At 38.0% G+C, this 17,564-nt stretch overlaps 1 protein-coding gene across 1 annotated transcript; it reads left to right on the top strand.

The window, feature by feature from the left end:
* Positions 1–81: 81 nt before the first annotated feature.
* ercc8 (excision repair cross-complementation group 8) lies at positions 82–15,740 on the top strand. Its single transcript, XM_084728716.1, has 12 exons — positions 82–450; positions 1,606–1,701; positions 2,005–2,106; positions 2,575–2,698; positions 4,896–4,977; positions 5,972–6,040; positions 7,049–7,115; positions 8,318–8,421; positions 9,458–9,582; positions 12,504–12,701; positions 14,351–14,446; positions 15,309–15,740. Exons 1-12 carry the CDS (start codon positions 374–376, stop codon positions 15,372–15,374), a joined length of 1,206 nt encoding a protein of 401 aa, XP_084584842.1. The 5' UTR covers positions 82–373; the 3' UTR covers positions 15,375–15,740.
* Positions 15,741–17,564: the final 1,824 nt, after the last annotated feature.

The following is a 17,564-nucleotide window of genomic DNA, read 5'->3' on the forward strand; positions in this document are numbered from 1 at the left end:
AGAATCAAGAAATGCTCTCTGATTGGACGGCACGATTTCATCAGCCAATCACCGCCTTCGTCGTAGTAGGGACATTACGTTCCAACATGGCGGCGCTTTGTATTGAACCGCTGCGATACGAGTTGTACTTCGTGTAAAAAAGGCAATACACGATCAAAGCAGACTGCCCTAATAAGGTTTAAATAACACAGTAAGCTATTGCGGCGCTCTGTGTTCAATATGATGCCTTGTTCGACGTACAAATGTTCTCTTTGGATTAAAAAGTTTCTTCTGTGTAGGTAACATGCTAACCTTTGAGCTAGGTTAGCTAACAGTAGCGTTGATTTAATACTCCAAAATTAAGATACTTTTTTTTTTTTTTCAAATTGATGCAATGTTGGGGTTTCTAGCAGCAAGACAGGCTGGTCTGGATGACCCTCTGCGACTGAGACGTGCAGAGTCAACGAGAAGGTGAGAGACAAATAACACTTTCTGTGAATACCACATCTATAGTGCATTTTGGGGGCTTTCATTGTGCTTTATGACTACACTCAAAACACACACAACGCTTTCAGATGCACTATATCAACAGTCATAAAATATAAATGTGAAATATACTGAATTTCAATCTTTAGTGTCTTATGGGTGCTCTTGACTAGGTTGACTTAGGGGACTTATAATACATTGTTAATATATTCACCTGCACACACCTCAACAATCAGCTGTAGTATAGTAGTAGTATAGTAGTATGCTACAATAGCCAGTGCACAAATTTTCATTGTATGTTTTTATGTTAAGTGAACTATATATATGGATGCATGTATAATGACGTTTTATGAATTGTGTGCATTATTGTAGATGCATCAGTATGTGCTTCACTTTACTTAATATATGCAAGAATAACTCCTGATACTGCATGGATTATTATAGTGTGCTATGTGTCCATCGTTGATTATTGAGGTGAGTATAGGTTGTCATAATATATTACAAACCCCATCAGTCAACCCCTAGTTTATAACTATTCAGGGCATCCATAAGACACTTGAACTTATAGTTTCTTGTACATCGCTTCTATAATGTTTTATTACTTTTGATATAATGCATAAGAAAGCAATTATGAATGCATTAAAATTCACTATGAATACCACCATAATGCACAATAGATGTGGTCTTCATAGAAGGTGTTCTCAGTATGTCAACAAGAAAGTAAAGTAAATGTAAAAGAAATACTGCAACCCAAAGAGCATATTCTTTGCATATGTATGCACATATATGCACATAATTTTAGGATATATCAAGTAGTTCAGTTGACAGACTTATGAAAAGATAGTGAAGCTTTTACTGGCCAGCGTGTGTAAATTTCTCTCAAGAAATTACTTTTGTGGTAATTCAAATCTCAAAATTTGTTGACATTTAATTTTCAATTGATCAGCTAACTGATTAGTCTAATTATGGTCTCAACAGTTTCATTGTTTTGTCAACATGTATTTGTGGTCTATTTCTTGTGCCGAGTCTTTTCCACTATTATCCTGCTTTGATAATCTACCTGGGTTTTAAAGGCCTGGTATGAACTAATAGAGGGTCCAGGAGTGATACATAACTCTTCATCTTTCTGTATCCCCAAAGGGTCCTCAGTTTGCAGTTGAATCCCGACAGAGACGTGGACAGAATCCATGGAAATGGCATCAACACCATTGACATCGATGCAATAGAGGGCAGATAGTAAGTCGCTATAATCCTCATTTACTATTACTGATTTATAGATTACTATGTTACAACCCACAAAATGTGCTAAACAGCAGCTGTAGGTCCATTCTACACAAAATATATTTACAAGAGCCCATTACCAATAGAGGTGAATGGCATTTGTCTTTGGCTACACAAAGCATGTGTAAATGTCTTGAAACAACAATGTTTCTGTCACTTAGAGTAATTCAGTGGTAGGTTTTCATTGTCATACTTTGGTAGAAAAAACATTTAAAGACTATGTTGGAGGAAGTGAAATCAACCCTCTGTGTTGTTTAGTATGTTGTCTGGCGGAGCAGATGGAGTGATCGTCATCTATGACCTGGAGAACTTCAGTGGGAAACCTCAGTACACCTGCAAGGCAGTTTGCACAGTAGGCAGGTGAGTGTTGCTTCATTTACTCATTCCGTCCACCAGAGGGTAGCACTGCATCATGTTCTTATAGCATCATGTTCTTCTAAACTAATCTTTTAGGGGTGATGTGAACAGAAAAATCCTACTGAAACTTGGACACTTTAATACATGGCTCTAATTCTGTTGCAGGTTGAAGCTGTGGCAATGTGAAATCAGTCTGAACAGATACATCAGAATTTGTTTGTTTGTTTGTTTGTTTGTTTCTCGCTCTATGGAACAGCTGTCATGAAAGCATACATGGCTGAGCAGGGACACAAGAGAATGTTGCATTGTTTGCAGTGCGAATATAGTGTGGATATAGCTTTACTGTTCACACAGTACAAGTTAATTCACACTGCTTTAATGTTTTGATATACTGTTGTATTTTTATGTTTTGGACATATTCGAGGCTGCAGATCATAAAGATTTTAAGACTTGTTTTTCTTTTTAATTTAGGTCTAGTCGGCATGTCCACAAATTCAGTGTGGAGACAGTCCAGTGGTATCCTTATGACACAGGCATGTTTGTCTCCAGTTCCTTTGACAAGACCATGAAAGTGTGGGACACTGAGACACTGAAGGTAAAGAACATGTGCTCAGCTACCTTAAATTAAATGTGATACATATTGTGTTACAAGTTTATTAGCTACATCTTTTACATCTGTGTGCAGTATGTAAATTGGGATAGACAAAAAAGACCTATCAGTATAATGCTTTCCAGTAAAAACCTATTTACTATGCAGCTAAATCAACACATAAAATTAAACGCATGTCCCCACTAATCAGGTAACTCTGTGCAAATTAGAGAATTGTTCATTAAGTAACTAGCTGACATTTATTTCTTCTAGCTTCACCGCCCCTTCTCTCTTTTTGCTCTTTTCACTATCTCTTCACGTCTCTTTCTTATTTTCTGCTTCATGCTTTCTACCTTTCTATGCCACATAGTCCCATATGGCAGCCCTGAGCTGTGCTAGAGTTACACTGGCACCACGGTTACCTCAAAAGGTCAGGGAAGGGACAGAAAAGAACCCACCATCCTTTCATTTGTTTTACTCTTTGTGTGTCTGCGTGCCCAGACACACTCATACCTATTAAATTTTTATTGGGGTTGTGTATTTCCACATTATTGTGTGCTTTGCATTGGTGTGCTCATAGTGCATTTGTATGTGTGGGATTTTTATGCAAACAGAGCCTCCTCTGTGTGTGTGTGTGTGTGTGTGTGTGTGTGTGTGTGTGTGTGTGTGTGTGTGTGTGTGTGTGTGTGTGTGTGTGTGTGTGTGCCCATTGGCTGAGGCCATGCCGGTGCTGGGCTGGCACACACTGACAGATGGGGCACAGAGAGGCTTTTTATATTTGCTGAAGAATTTGCATTGTAACCGCCACTGCTGCTCGTCTGAGCTTTGAGCTGCTGTGCCCTCCCTCTCTCCCTCTTGCTTTTATTCGTACTTAATTCATCCTCTGGACTCCTTTCCTGTGCACTGTGCTGAATTTATGCTACAGTTAAACTTTAAGGCCGTGGCTTTATTTAAGGTCATGGCTGTATATTTTATCATAAAATTACACTCAATTACACAACAGTTACACAAGTATATATTAAACTGCAACAAATGATTATTTATATTATCAATTAATCTGTTGATTATTTTCTCGGTTAATTGTTTAGTCTTAAAAATGTCAAAAAGTTATCAATCACAATTTCCCAGAACCCAAGGTGATGTCTTCAAAGTGCTTTTGTTCAATCAACAGTCCAAAACTGGGGATGCCCAGATCGATCAGGCGCTGATCATTTATCAGCCAATATTCAGTAAAAGTATGTGCTTTGGAGATGGGAATTAATGCTTTGTAGTTGCCAATCACAAACAACAATATCATTAAAAACTTAAGCCAATTATCACCTGTTTTCAGTTGGTTTTGCCCGCTCAATAAACTAAAAGGAGCACTTCACCACTAACACTAACTAACTGTTGATGCAAACTCACTGCTTCCTGTACTAATTTCAAATTAAAGTCAGCTATGAAATTAATCATCAACTATTCTGATAAACAATTAATTGTTTGGAGTCTGTTTGAATGAGTTATTCATTCATTCATTCATTCATTTATTCATTCATTCATTTATTTATTCATTTATTTATTTATTTCGAATAAAAGAAAAATGCCCAAATTATCTGATTTCAGCTTCTCAAATGTGAATTTTATCTGGTTTCTTTCGTCCTCTATGACAGTACAGATCTTTGGGTTTGGGACAAAATAAGACATTTGAGGGCATCACCTTTGTCTCTGGGAAAGAGTGATCAATATTTTTTTTTTACCATTTTCTGACATTTTATGGATCAAATAACTAATCGATTAACTGAGAAAATGATCATCAGATTAATCAATAATGCAAATAATTGTTTGTGGCAGCCCTACTTACAACTCCATTCTCAATAATGGGCTCTTACGTTGTAGTGGGTATGGCTTTTAGACTGTCAGTGATTATTTGCTGCAAAAAGAAAAAGTGATGAGGACATTGCTATCTAAAACCTAAAGACTTTTCCTACTACCACTACTTACTGAGAAGGTGGAACCAGGTAATATTTGCCATTTTTTCTTGAAAAATGAATGACAATTAATCAATTATCAATCAATTATTATCAATTATTTGACAAGTAATTTTCTTTCGATCAACTAATCATTGCAGCTGTATTTTATATACCACTAAACATACAGATAGCTTAATTTTTGCGGTAACTTACTGACCCTCTCTGTCTCTCTTTCACTCATTTTGTGATTTCAGCCAGCTGAAGTGTTTGAGTTTGAGGGCAACGTTTACAGCCACCACCTGTCCCCCATCGCCAGGAAACACAGTCTCATTGCAGGTGTGTGTATGAACACAGCCACAGTTTTTGCTGATCTCAGTGACGCAGAACAAACCAGCTGGAGTTGGCGTTTCTATCATTGCGTGCTAAAAAGCATTGAACTTAGGACTAAAAGCTCATTAGTTACCCTGTCAGTTTGTTTCTCCCAGCAGTGTCCTACGTGTTTCTCCATAGGCATTGCTCCTATCTTATACCCCAGTTTTAACCCCAGGTTATGAAGTGAAGTGTACCTGGAGGGGACAGAAGTAGGTCAGAGGCTGGTTACATATGGATTCAGGTTCACAGACAGATTTCTGGTGGGGGGAAACGTAGGAATCTAGGTGCTGCGTCACAGTGTCACCAGGCCGGACCAGCAGGTTACTCGTGCCTGCTGAGTATGCCTGCTCCTGTCACAATTACACACAGTCTCTTTGACACGCCTGTTTCTGCGCTGGAGACAATCACAGTCTGTTGTGTCCTTCCTTCTCAGAGGTGTTACAGATGCTTGTCAAACAAGTTTTAAACATCCCTGGAGTCTTCTATTTTGCACAGGAAGTCACTCTTAAGGGAATATGTTCCTAAAAAGCAACCGTAGCTCATTAATTCTGTATAATTTGGGCTATTTAGATTTTAATGACGTCCTGATCATCTTCTTTGCTCCATTAAATTTCACTGATTACCCTGTCCTTCTCCCTTGGACACATGGGGGAGTGTTAGCTCATGTTTATCAGAAGTTTGTATCAGTGAGTTTTCACATTCACCACACCTTTTCTGTGAGAACCTGGGAATCCAGTTTCTGCCCCTTTGAACCACCTTTCCTTTATACACATGTAGAAGAAGAAGACACATGTTCACCTCCATCTGTACAGTTTGACAATATTCATAAGTAGGCTTATAATATTGAAACTGGATGATTGAATGGAATTTCACTTATCCTTATAATTCCATGTTTTCATTGTTTTAAATGAGGAAATAATGGCAGTCTTTAAATGTCTCTTTGTTTCTCCACTTTCAGTTGGCACCAAAAACCCTAAAATCCAGCTGTGTGACCTGAAATCTGGTTCACGGATTCAGGTTCTTCAGGGTTAGTGAACTACAAGACAAATACACACACACTTACTTTTCCTGAAAGTATTCCATCAAGGTAAATAAAGGAAAATCATGGCTTATTTTGATAAGTCAAGCGAATTTAATTGAGAGATCTGTTCCATTAAAGTGGCTTATAGGGATCCCTGCTTAGTTATCATGATAGTTCATCTGACTGAACTAGCCTGGTCCATTGTGGACTAACTGTCAAGCTTAATTTGACTGTGTATCTAAGAATTCAGTCAAGTTCACAGCTTTTTCTCACAATGTGATCAGATCATGAATTTACATTTTTGCTTCAGTTCCAAATAACATATTAATAAAAAATAAGTTAAGAAAATTATGTCTTACCACTTTGCTGTCTTTAAAAGCCAACAGGTTATTTGACGTAGGGGTGACCACTTTTATTTAAAAGCTTAACATTTATAATTTAACTGAAAAAAGTGTGCCAAATGTGTTTTGAAGTTATTTCTTCGTTCACTCAATTTCTATTTCAAGCTGTGAAGAGAGAAAAAAAAAGTTAAATAAAGTCCAAACCAAGACCTTATGCAGTGTTTAAATTTCTAGTCAGTGGAAGAGAAGCACATTAAAAGGCCACAAGTCAGAACTGAGCTTGTCACCCTACCAAGTCAGTCTGCTACTCTGTCTGCAATTTTCTGTCAAGGCATTTCCATTGCTTGCAGGGCTGTATTGACATTTTTCTGATACAGCTCAATCAGCAGGGTTTGTTCCACCACTGAGAACAAAACCACTCAACCCCACCCTCCCCTTTTCACATAGTATGCCCTTTAACTCTGGGCTGCTTATGCAACTTTGTTCAACTTGGCTTGAGTTTAAGTTGACTAGACCAGGCTGATTTGCATTAGTGGAACAGCTTAAGCCTCGCATGGAAGTCAAAGCTAATTCCAGACAGGCTTTTTCACTGGCGCACAGATTTCATTATCAGTCTTGATGGAATACCCCCTGCTGTTCTTCTAACACATTAATGAGAATTTTCCCCCTGTAGGTCACAGAGCGGAGGTCCTGTCTGTGCGGTGGTCACCCAGATATGACCACATCTTAGCTACTGCGAGGTAGGCACCGTTAACTGGAGATTCACTCTCTGAAACAATCACCTACTTTGCCCTCACATCAAAGAATAACACCAGGTACAGGACAGTCTCCGCCATGTTGTATCCCAGCAGCTCTTGTCATCTCTCCTGCCCATCTGGCCACATTGCAACCCTGAGTCAAGGATAATGCCACCACATCGCATGCTGCTAACTGTGGCACTCCAGTAGCCCTGTCAGTATGGCATATGGTAGATACAGTCCCCACCTGTTTTATGCTACATTAGACATGCTAATTAACCAGTTGGGATCAGTGTGCTGTTGTCCCTGTGGACAGTAAGTGATTTTGAAAACAACTGGCACAGAGAGGCACTCAGAGAAGTGTATGATATTCTATTATGGAGCAGCATGTTAATTCCCAACAGAAAACTGACCTTTAAAAACAAACACTGGCTTACACACGCTGCTGTATATGAAGATCATCTGTTTGAGAATTTTGAGTTTTTTTTTAACTTTAGACCAACAAATGAATTCACAAACAATCCCAAGAACAAAATATTCCAAAAAAGAAGAGATTTGTTTGGGTGTTACATTTTTAGTAGGTCATCCATTCTGTCAGTTTCATCAGCTAAATCCGTTGGTTGTTTCCATAGTCTTTGCTACTGTTTTCAGTTCTGAATAATGTCCATTTTGCCCACTTTTCTTCCAGTTGTGTTTCTTTCAATCTCTTTCTGGCAATTTGTAGACTTCCCCTACTGTCTACTATTGTTCCTGGTTAGCAGGGTCTACTTTACCCCATTTCTTTGTGGTAGCTTTTTTACTTGCTATTAACAGTATTTACCAGATGCCTCTTCCTCATTCGTACACTCTCTTTTTTTAAAATGACCTTGTGTTTTTTGCATAGTTCTGTATAGAATTTTCCAAAACATTGATATTTTCTGTCATTTCCAGTATATGTGTGAGTGGTTTGCATCTATTACGCCACAGCACAATACATTGGTGTTGAAATATTTAATCTTGACATTGGGTGTGATGAAAGAGAAAAAAAAAAACAGATTGAATTTGTAATTTAATCCATCAGTTTGAGAATGTATTGTACCTATAAATCCCTATATTGTATATTGTATGATGATCAAACTAATCCTTATTTTGAATAGTTCATAGGACAATATTTGCATTATTTAACATGGAGTGTAAAAAAGTAATTCCCTCATTCTTCTTCTAAGTGCAGACAGCAAAGTGAAAGTATGGGATGTGCGTCAGGCGTCTGGTAGTCTCCTCACTCTGGACCAGCACAATGGAGACAAGTCAAAAGCCTCTTCTGAGGCAGGTACTGTTACCTCTCACCGTCTCTTTCTTCTTCCAGTGTCTTTTTCCTCATTCATCCTTAGTGGGCAGGGCTCTCTGTAGATATTTTAGACTGTATTTAGTGATGGAAAAATACTGGCATTGAAGGGCACCAGGACAGACATCATTGTCAGACAGCCCCCTGGGGTGTAATTGGCAGGGTAAAAATCGCTTTCATGCTGATGCAGTGGATCATCTTGTCATACACTGCAGTGGTTCTCAAATGTTTTTCAGTAATGTATGCCCTTTGAAAGACTAGCACAAATCATTTCTGATAGAAAAAGTGCTTGAATAAAGAAGTACAATATATTTTCCAAAAAAAAGAGAAAAACCTCACATCCCTCTTCAAAGTAGCCCTTCGTTAGGGTGTAATTGCCTTACAATGAGCTGTGTATAGCTACAGAGGGAGAGTGTCTGACATGTTGCACCATAATGTGTCTACAGTAGCCCAGAATGGACAAACCAAACACTGGCTCTAGATACGGCCTTTTGTGGTTTCTGTGAGTTTCATGGCCACCCTAGGTTCACGCATAGAATGGGAGAGTTAGATGAAATGTTTGCAATCTGCAAGCTCATAGGTAGATGCCACTAAATACTACAAACTGGTCCTTTAAGTCTTTAGCAGCAACATTGTCCTCCTCTCAGCTGTGATGTCTATGAACTTTCAGGTTATTCAAGTTAATAGAACCAAGTATGTCTCTCTGGAGGAGAGTTCAACATTCTGCACATACAGTATCTGTTTTTCTTGCCAGAGGTACTGTTTCGAGTGTGTTCCTGTGTTGGAGTGAAGGGGCCAGCGTCCAGAGGACACCAGTTTATAACTGAACCAGTTAATCTCAACTATTTTGTGTAACGATAGGAGACAAGAGGGTTTTAACGGCAACTCTAACAAAAACATGTCATTGATTGTCAAGTATGAGAATTGATATAGAAAAATATGTACTGTTGATTCTTGACAAATATGGAGGATAAAGAGATGACAAATGCGTGTTAAAATGTTTTTACTTGTGTTTAACCAGTGAACACAGCTCATAATGGCAGAGTGAATGGCCTGTGCTTTACTGGTGACGGCCTCTACCTCCTCACTACTGGAACTGATGACCGTATGCGACTGTGGAATAGTGCCACTGGGGAAAACACACTGGTAAGGGGCGTGTGTGAGTGTGTGTGTGTTTGTGTGTGAGAGAGTGTGTGTGTGAGAGAGAGAGTGAATGCTTTGTCTTCGTAACCTAACTGGATTAACACTTTGGATTATGCAAATGCAGCAATTGCAGACCCATTTCATTTGCCTTTCCCAAACTACATCCTATAAAAAAGTGTAAGGAACAATTTGAATAGATACTCACAGTGTCCTCCCAGATACCCTCCAGTCTTTGGAACCTGTAGAAACTGTTCTCTGTGTGGCCATCAGTGATCTCTGAAATACATGTTTCCTACCGGGCTTTGTATCCTGGATCCTGGTGCTCCTTTTGACACCTGTATTTAATTTGATAGCACCACTTATCACTGGTTCAGGGTATGTCTGCAAATCAGCAATTAGTTCAAAACTTTGCCAAAAGACAGTTTTGCACTTGGAGTTCTACAAGTTCAACCAGTGGTCCTGTTTTAGTGTAATTTATTCATGTACACACTTGGATTAAAAAGTTACCCTTATTAGAGGAAATGTAACTCTAAATTTCTGTTAGTTATGATGACATAGATTCTGTAGAATCATTTACTTATCTATCACAGTATCACTAACTATGCATACTAGCGCAAAATATTCTGTTTTTTGACCTTTTTATGAATATGATATTCCTTTTTACATGCAGCAGTATCCAAAGCATATCCAGCAACCTGTTGATATCCACATTTTTCATAATGTTTGAAAGTAGGAAGTGGAAGTGTTTATCCTTCCATACAAATAGTTGCAAATTGGTTTGTTAACAACACATAGAGCTGACTGTAAACAGTTAAGAGGCCATGTGTTGCAAACTACAGTTAAAAACCCTGTTGAGAGACATATTCTGAATGTACTGTCTACATGTCAAAAGAATGCTCCTAATAAGAAGAATAAGAATAAGATTTCTAGGCCAGAGTATCTTTGCACCTCTACTGTGCTTCATTATAATGCTGTTTTTCACACTTTTTTCCTTTATCTGTAAATTGCTGTTCCTGCAATTTGAATATTGCACTTAGCCATGTTGTGATTTCTGTACTATTTCAAATGATTGTGCAGCCCTAATCCAAATTTAATATGCTGTTCACATAACCTGAATCAGATTTGAAATATTGTCATATTGGAAAAAAACAGTGAGAAATTGGTGTGCATGTAAATGTACAACCAGGCTGAAAGTTGTTGTGCATAAAATGTGATGAATAGGTAGTGATTTTAACAGAGATTTTTGAGCCCAGACCTCACCTTAATCTGTCAACATGCAGGCTGTAAAACCAAAACAATGAGTTATATAAGCTAAGGCCAAGACCTGATGAGTTTGATCAACTGTTATCCAACATATTGATCAGTCTATGAATTTCTTACAGTCTGTTAGAGGAAACAGAATTTGTTCTTGTTTCTGTTGGTTTAAACATACACTATCAGAGTTGGGCTCATACAAGTTTGAGTGCACTTTTATCACTAGCAGACAAGATCTCTGTATTGTCTTCTCCTCTGTGCTAAGTCAAGACTGTAAAGTCAGAATGCTGCTGCACAAGTTCTAAGTGGGACAGGAAACCAACCTCATCAACCCTGTTCAGAAATTTCAACAGCGTGCCAATGATCATAACTTCCACCATTCTCAAACTTTTAGGAGTTAAACTGGGGCTTAGTGCTGCAATAAGAGCCAGATTGAAAAATTTGTAGAATACCCACAGAGTTATCTACATATTGAGCTGTTTCCTTTTTTCAATTATTGTACTGAAAATGTCTTTTAAGACTGTGAAGTCCTAAAGGGAGCATGGTCACTTTTCTTTGGTTTCCAAGGGAACAAGATAACCTTTATTGATGCCAGTACATTTCTTGTCTAAACTGTTTCACAGCCTCCAAATACCTTTAAACTGGAATGAGGAAGTGAGAGAAACTAGTATTCAAACCAATGAAACAGGAAATACTGTTTGGTTAACAATGACCCAGTACTAACCAACAATCAGTCTGCCACTGTTAACCAAACTGGACCCCCTTGTTTACATTACTCCTCTTACACGTTCTTCAGGATAGGCTCTTTGTCTATTTTAGTTTTGGTTATGATAAAAGAAAAGGGTAGACAGGAAGTCTCCCACTGGCCCCTTGGAATGGGTGTTCCTGCACAGACTCAACCATCAGGATGTCACCATTTAAGGAACTTTGATTTTAATAGCACTGGGTCTACATGAAATAATGGAAAATTTGTATATCCAGCCCCATACACAACCCCATGCCACAGAAACATAAGCTTAGCCTAAAGCCAAGGGAAGCTGTGCCCCAGTATTTGCCCTGGTCTCTGTCTCACACAGTCTCCTGGTCTAATTTCCTGCTCTGCTGCCTCATACTGTGGTTGCCATGGTGGGTTTTTTTTTTCCACCTTCAGGCTGTAGCACAAGATGACTAGCAACTTACAGGGTGGATGACCCTCTCTCCCAGGCAAAGATCAGAGCTGGAATATAGATGAAGTAGTGAGGATTTTTGGTGCACATTAAGGGATATGAAAGAAATGTGTCACACAATTCAAACTGTGAAACAGATTTGAATTGTGTATTTATTGTAGCCTTTTTTAAATCCCTTTAGTGTTTGCATTGTGTGCTGGAAGTTTGCTGTGTGTCAGCGAAAGTCTGCTGCTTTGTGTTGTTTTGTTTTTTTTGTTTTTTTTGTTGGCTAGCATCCTGATGTTCTTTCAAATGATACTTTTGCTGATACTTAATTAAACTGGTAGCATTGAACAATATATGGGTACATATATTGTTGTAACAAAAAGTGTCTGTTTCAAAAATGAAAAAGCTTCATATTCATCCAGGAAAACATCTTGCATTGTTTATTGTTACAAGTAGTTTATATTTTGACATATGCACACATGGTCTGAACTTTATGTCCCTTCACTGTTTGTCCCTCAGGTAAATTACGGGAAGGTCTGCAATGAGAGTCGTAAAAGACTACAGTTCACAGTGTCGCGAGGCTGCAGCCCGGAGTTTGTGTTTGTGCCGTGCGGCAGCTCAGTCGCCGTGTACGCCCTCCACACAGGGGAGCTGGTCACGATGCTCAGGGGTCACTACAACAACGTCGACTGCTGCGAGTTCCACCCAGACTACCAGGTGAGAGACACACAGGTTTGCAGGTGGTGACAGGCCAGTATGGCCATCATCTTTCTGCTGCGTCGCCTCTGTTTGTATTTCCATCCATCTATTTCTGTTTGCTCTGCCAGTCGGGTGCAGTTGGTCTCTTGCACGCCGAGTGAAAACAGGTCACTTTCTTACTGTCTTTCATCTTTTGAATTTATCTCTCCAGCTGCTGTTGTCATGTCTGTGCAATAATAGCTATTAGAAATTTGCAATCACCATGGCAACCTTAAATTGGCTGCTTCACCTGGACGGATAACATGGTTGAGTCAACATTTCCTGAGTAATGCTGAGCTACTGTAAATGCAAATACAGGCATCTCCTCTCTGTGAGCCGAGTTGGAGCTCTCAGCCTATCAACTGTTATTTTCACATGGTGTCACATGGTATAGGTTTAACTTTAAGTACTGACATCTCCTTTATTTCTCCTTTATCAAAGTCAAATATAGGTGTTTCTTTAGTTTCATCATTCTCTCTAAATTGTCTGTAATGTGCAGTACTTTGCTTGTGCTTGTTGCCATTTGAGGTTTGAAGGATAGGATTGTCATAAAGTAAGAGGGACAGGAATGTGATGTTTTGAAAAGTTCATTATTTAACTAATTTATGTAAGTAATGTAAGAAATATAAATACTAGAAGTTTAAACCTATACCCTTTAAAATCAAATTCTCATATCTATGTTTTTACATGGACTTATAATGCCCTGTCCATAATGTAGCACTACACTTTTCCCTGCTACACAGCTAATGACATGAATGAGGTCACTGTAAAGGTTTTTGTATGTTCATATTCCATTGTTTTTGAAATTGCAAAACCGCAACAGAACAAATGTTCAAAACAAACACATAGGCAACAAAAGGTTCAGCTTTGCTAAATTCAAATATCACAGGTGCAGAGTGTGATGACGATGGACATAACATTAATATCTGACTAAAACCAATGTCTGCTTTCATTCAAGCTGTTGGTTTTAATCAGTAGTTTCCCAGTATATCTGAAAATATACGGTGCAACTATGATGCTGTGAACTATGATATATGTATTCTTACAGTGTAAGAAAAATTACAATATAAAGGTGTTGAAATTCTTTTTTTGTCCATATGCCTCCTCAGTTATATATTTCTACTCAAGTGTCTTTTAATAATAACCTAATATTAACATTGTAGTGTCAGTTGTAGTCTTTTGTGCTGATAAACAACTTTATTGTTAGGTAACTACCTTAAAGTTAATACTAATAATCACAGTTGTAAAGGTATGTCCAGCCCACGCCCTTGTTATCAGTCAACTCAGCTTCCAATGTCCTACAGTATGCAGGGTTTGAACAGAGTGTGTAATAATAAGAATGCAGGTCGGCAGCTTGTCACTTGTCTGGAATGAGAAGTAGTACTGTGCTCGTCCATCTTGAGTGATGTAATGACACTGATCAGTCCCATGCCACTGACAGTGTGTCCCATGAGCTCACTCACATTGCGTGGACACTTTTGAGCTCATTAATTATTTTACTCTCGGCCCCCATCATGCTTGAGGTGCTCCCCTTGTGCTGATGTCATTGTTTGGTGAAGTTTATGCTGCAGCAGCAGTTCTTTTTTTATTTCCCGTAACAGTGTGAACCAATGTGTTTTTGTGTGCAGGAGCTGTACAGTGGAGGTAAAGACTGTAACATCCTGTCATGGGTTCCTGTCCTTCGTGCCTCAGATGTGGAAGAAGAGTCAACCATTGTAAATACGGTAGGACAAGATATGGAAAAGCTATATTAGGAACAGCTGTGGAATTGAACAGATTAAAGGGGTAGTTCTGATTATTTGATGTAAGGTTGCGTGAGGTACTTATCAACTGTTAGTGCATTAGCTATAGTAGATGCCGGTCGACATGCCCCCAGCTTGAAGAAGCAGAGTGTGGCATCAGCATGGAAGCTAAGCAATATACTGCGGACGGGGTCAGCAGCAAAATGTATAATATTTACTTAAAATATTGTAAATATAGAATACACTTAAACTGATCTTGATTTCTTTTTTTTTTTGGTGGAACTTTTTTATGTGGCTAAAATATATTTTGTCGCTGCCCCGTCCACAACAGTGCATTGATTAGCTTCTGTGCTGGTCTCTCTGCTTCTCCAAACTGGAGGCTTTATGTGAACACAATGATTAAAATATGTCTCCTGAACTTTCATTTTGTTATTTTGTCGTCATGGCAGAAATTAAATCATAGATAAGCATTGTGTCATCTTAGGAATTTAAATGATGACACCTCAGTGTTATCCAGCACACAGTGATACACACAGTAACACTCATTCATCATCAGTCAGCTCCGTCGTGGCCTTTCTGCATTCTAGTAGTGCTTATCAGATTACAGATCGCTCCCCCTCACCTGTCTGTTTCCAGGTTCTGGTTCATTTATCAGATGAACTCAGTAGCTGTCGTTAATCGTATTCAGATTTGACGAGGATGTGTGGTTACCTGCTAGGTTTTTTTTCCACAGTTCATTTCCATACATGGTTGTGATATTTATTATGTTTTTTATGATGGATCACGGTGAGGAATTGTTTTAATACAGACTTGATATTGAGCTGAATGTGTTGATCCCTCACAGGCTGCAGCGGGCCTGGCTTCGGTGAATCCTGCCTTTCAGGACGCGTGGAGCAGTGATGAAGATTAATGCTGGTGTTTTGAATGTGCGGACATACAGGTGTGTGGCCATGCAAATGAGCGCACATGCCTCACAATTAACTTGTCAAAAAATGACACAGGTCCTTGAACACCTGTGAAAACAATCATGGGTTTATGGAAATTTCTCCTATTTCATCATTGCTGCAAAGACTAGGGCCTTAAAATGAACATGTGTAAATACTGTACAACTTTATAAATATGCACCATTGTATGAACAATGTTTGTTTTTCTATATTTGATTTACCTTTGTTAATGTTGTTTTGCATTTTGTTATCTGAATGTACGGCCCTCTTAATCTGTTTCAGACCAATTTTGTATTTTTAATAATTCATTGCAGCCATGGAGGATATCAGAGACTGTAGGTTTATACATTTTCTGATATTATTTAAGATTCTGCTTAAATGGACATTAAAGTGCTCAGAAACAGATATGTAAAAAGGTGTGGTGTCAGTCTTTCAGTTTGAGCATTAGCACTTGTTGAAACTAGCAGCAGTGAGGAGAGATACTGAAGCCTCTCTCTCTCTCTCTGTCCCAGCCCCCCATCACAGTTTTGCATATTGGCTTTGTTACCATGTGAACACAGAAGCCATATCACAGAAACTTCCTCACCTGCAGGTTTATTACACAAGCATCCTAATTTAACAAAATCTTAAATAAAGTCTCCTAACTTGAAGGAAACCATTAAGCTATCCTGACTTTCACTTTTCCACCAGGTTGTAGAAGCTAACTGGTTTAATCTTAGCTCACTCTGTTTCTTTGATCTGCCATTGATGTAAATTTACCAAAAAGAACACCTTTTGATTTCTCTACAGATGTTACCAACACCTGTAACTCATTTCTCTTAAAGTTAAATGCCTTTTGTTCTTTTTGCTTAATTTTTTGTATTTTTCAATTAGAGATAGACACATATATTGGTTTAGCCGATATTATCAGCCCAGTATTGGCCTGGCACAGCTGTATCAGCATATATGATGCCAGATATCTTCTTACAGAACATAATTCATTCATAATTTAATCATTTTTTAGTTTTATATGCAGTATTTTATGTATTTTTGATCCTCATTATTTCAGGTTGTTGTATTTGTGTTTTTTTTTTTTTTATAATTATTAAAAATACCAATGAAAGTTTACAGTTTCTGTGCCCTGATTTAATTTTGGATTGGTCAGACTCTAATTTCAATGTGTGTTTCAGTATGTTTCAAAGAGAAAAAAACAACAAGCAGCAGTGTTTGTTGTAAGATAACAGACTTAAAAGTTGATCAGAGTATTTAGGATCTGATAAGATCAGATGAAGTAAAGATAAGATTGGATTCCTAAAGTTCATTAGGAAATGCTTCTGTAATACCATACTGGAAAAAATCCTAACTTCCAATCTGAACATAAAATGTAAGACAGGAATTTTCTGTAATATGGCCCCTGGAACCTAAATAACCGCCCCCCCCCCCCCCCCCCAAAAAAAAAAAACAAAAAACAAAAAAAACAAAAAAAACTAATATTGAAAAGGCATTACAGTGATTGACATTGTTATCCTTTTTAAATATTCCATAATTTTTTACATATCAATCCATTGACTTTCAAAATAAAAACATTATTATTATTATATGCAGGATGCTGTGTGTTTTCAAGGTCTGAAAAGTGCTTGATATCAGAAGAAACTGCAATTGCTTTTATTTTCATAATAAATCGCTACCTGACTAAATAGGAAGACAAATTCTAGATAAAAAGATAAAGTAAGTTCGATATAGGATCAGCCTGGTTGGTTAAGATGCCAAGTCTATTTACAGACAGATGACACATTTTTTAACATGAAACTTCGTTGTGTTTTCCTTTAATTTGTTGTTTAGAGCATCAGATTTAATGTGATGATGAACGAGCAAATTATTGTAAGTATATGTATATAAATATGTCTTTGCTGTAAGGTACTGGAAAAACTTCACACTGCAAAAAGTGCTTGAATTTGACTTTGGAAAAGGTGTAGGAACCTTGTACTCTTCATTTTGAAAATAAAGTTAAAATGTTGAGAATAAAGATAAACTTTAAGCATTCGTGTCAGGCATTTAAGAAAAAATAAATCAGAGGATATCTTTTTTTTTGTATGTTGAAAATACACATTTAGAGTGAAGTTGAAATACCATTTCAACTTTATTCTTTGCATGGTATTACAATGGAATCCTCAGCA

The sequence above is a fragment of the Lutjanus erythropterus genome, chromosome 10 (genome assembly GCF_056507025.1).
Source record: "Lutjanus erythropterus isolate fLutEry1 chromosome 10, fLutEry1.hap2, whole genome shotgun sequence".
In the NCBI taxonomy this organism is placed as follows: Eukaryota; Metazoa; Chordata; class Actinopteri; order Lutjaniformes; family Lutjanidae; genus Lutjanus; species Lutjanus erythropterus.

Excerpts from the sequence above, each read along its gene's own strand:
- ercc8 (XM_084728716.1), top strand. The coding sequence starts at position 374 with ATGTTGGGGTTTCTAGCAGCAAGACAGGCTGGTCTGGATGACCCTCTG. Across the intron at positions 6,041-7,048 it reads ACGGATTCAGGTTCTTCAGG|GTCACAGAGCGGAGGTCCTG; the intron begins GTTAGTGAACTA and ends TTCCCCCTGTAG. Across the intron at positions 14,447-15,308 it reads AGTCAACCATTGTAAATACG|GCTGCAGCGGGCCTGGCTTC; the intron begins GTAGGACAAGAT and ends GATCCCTCACAG.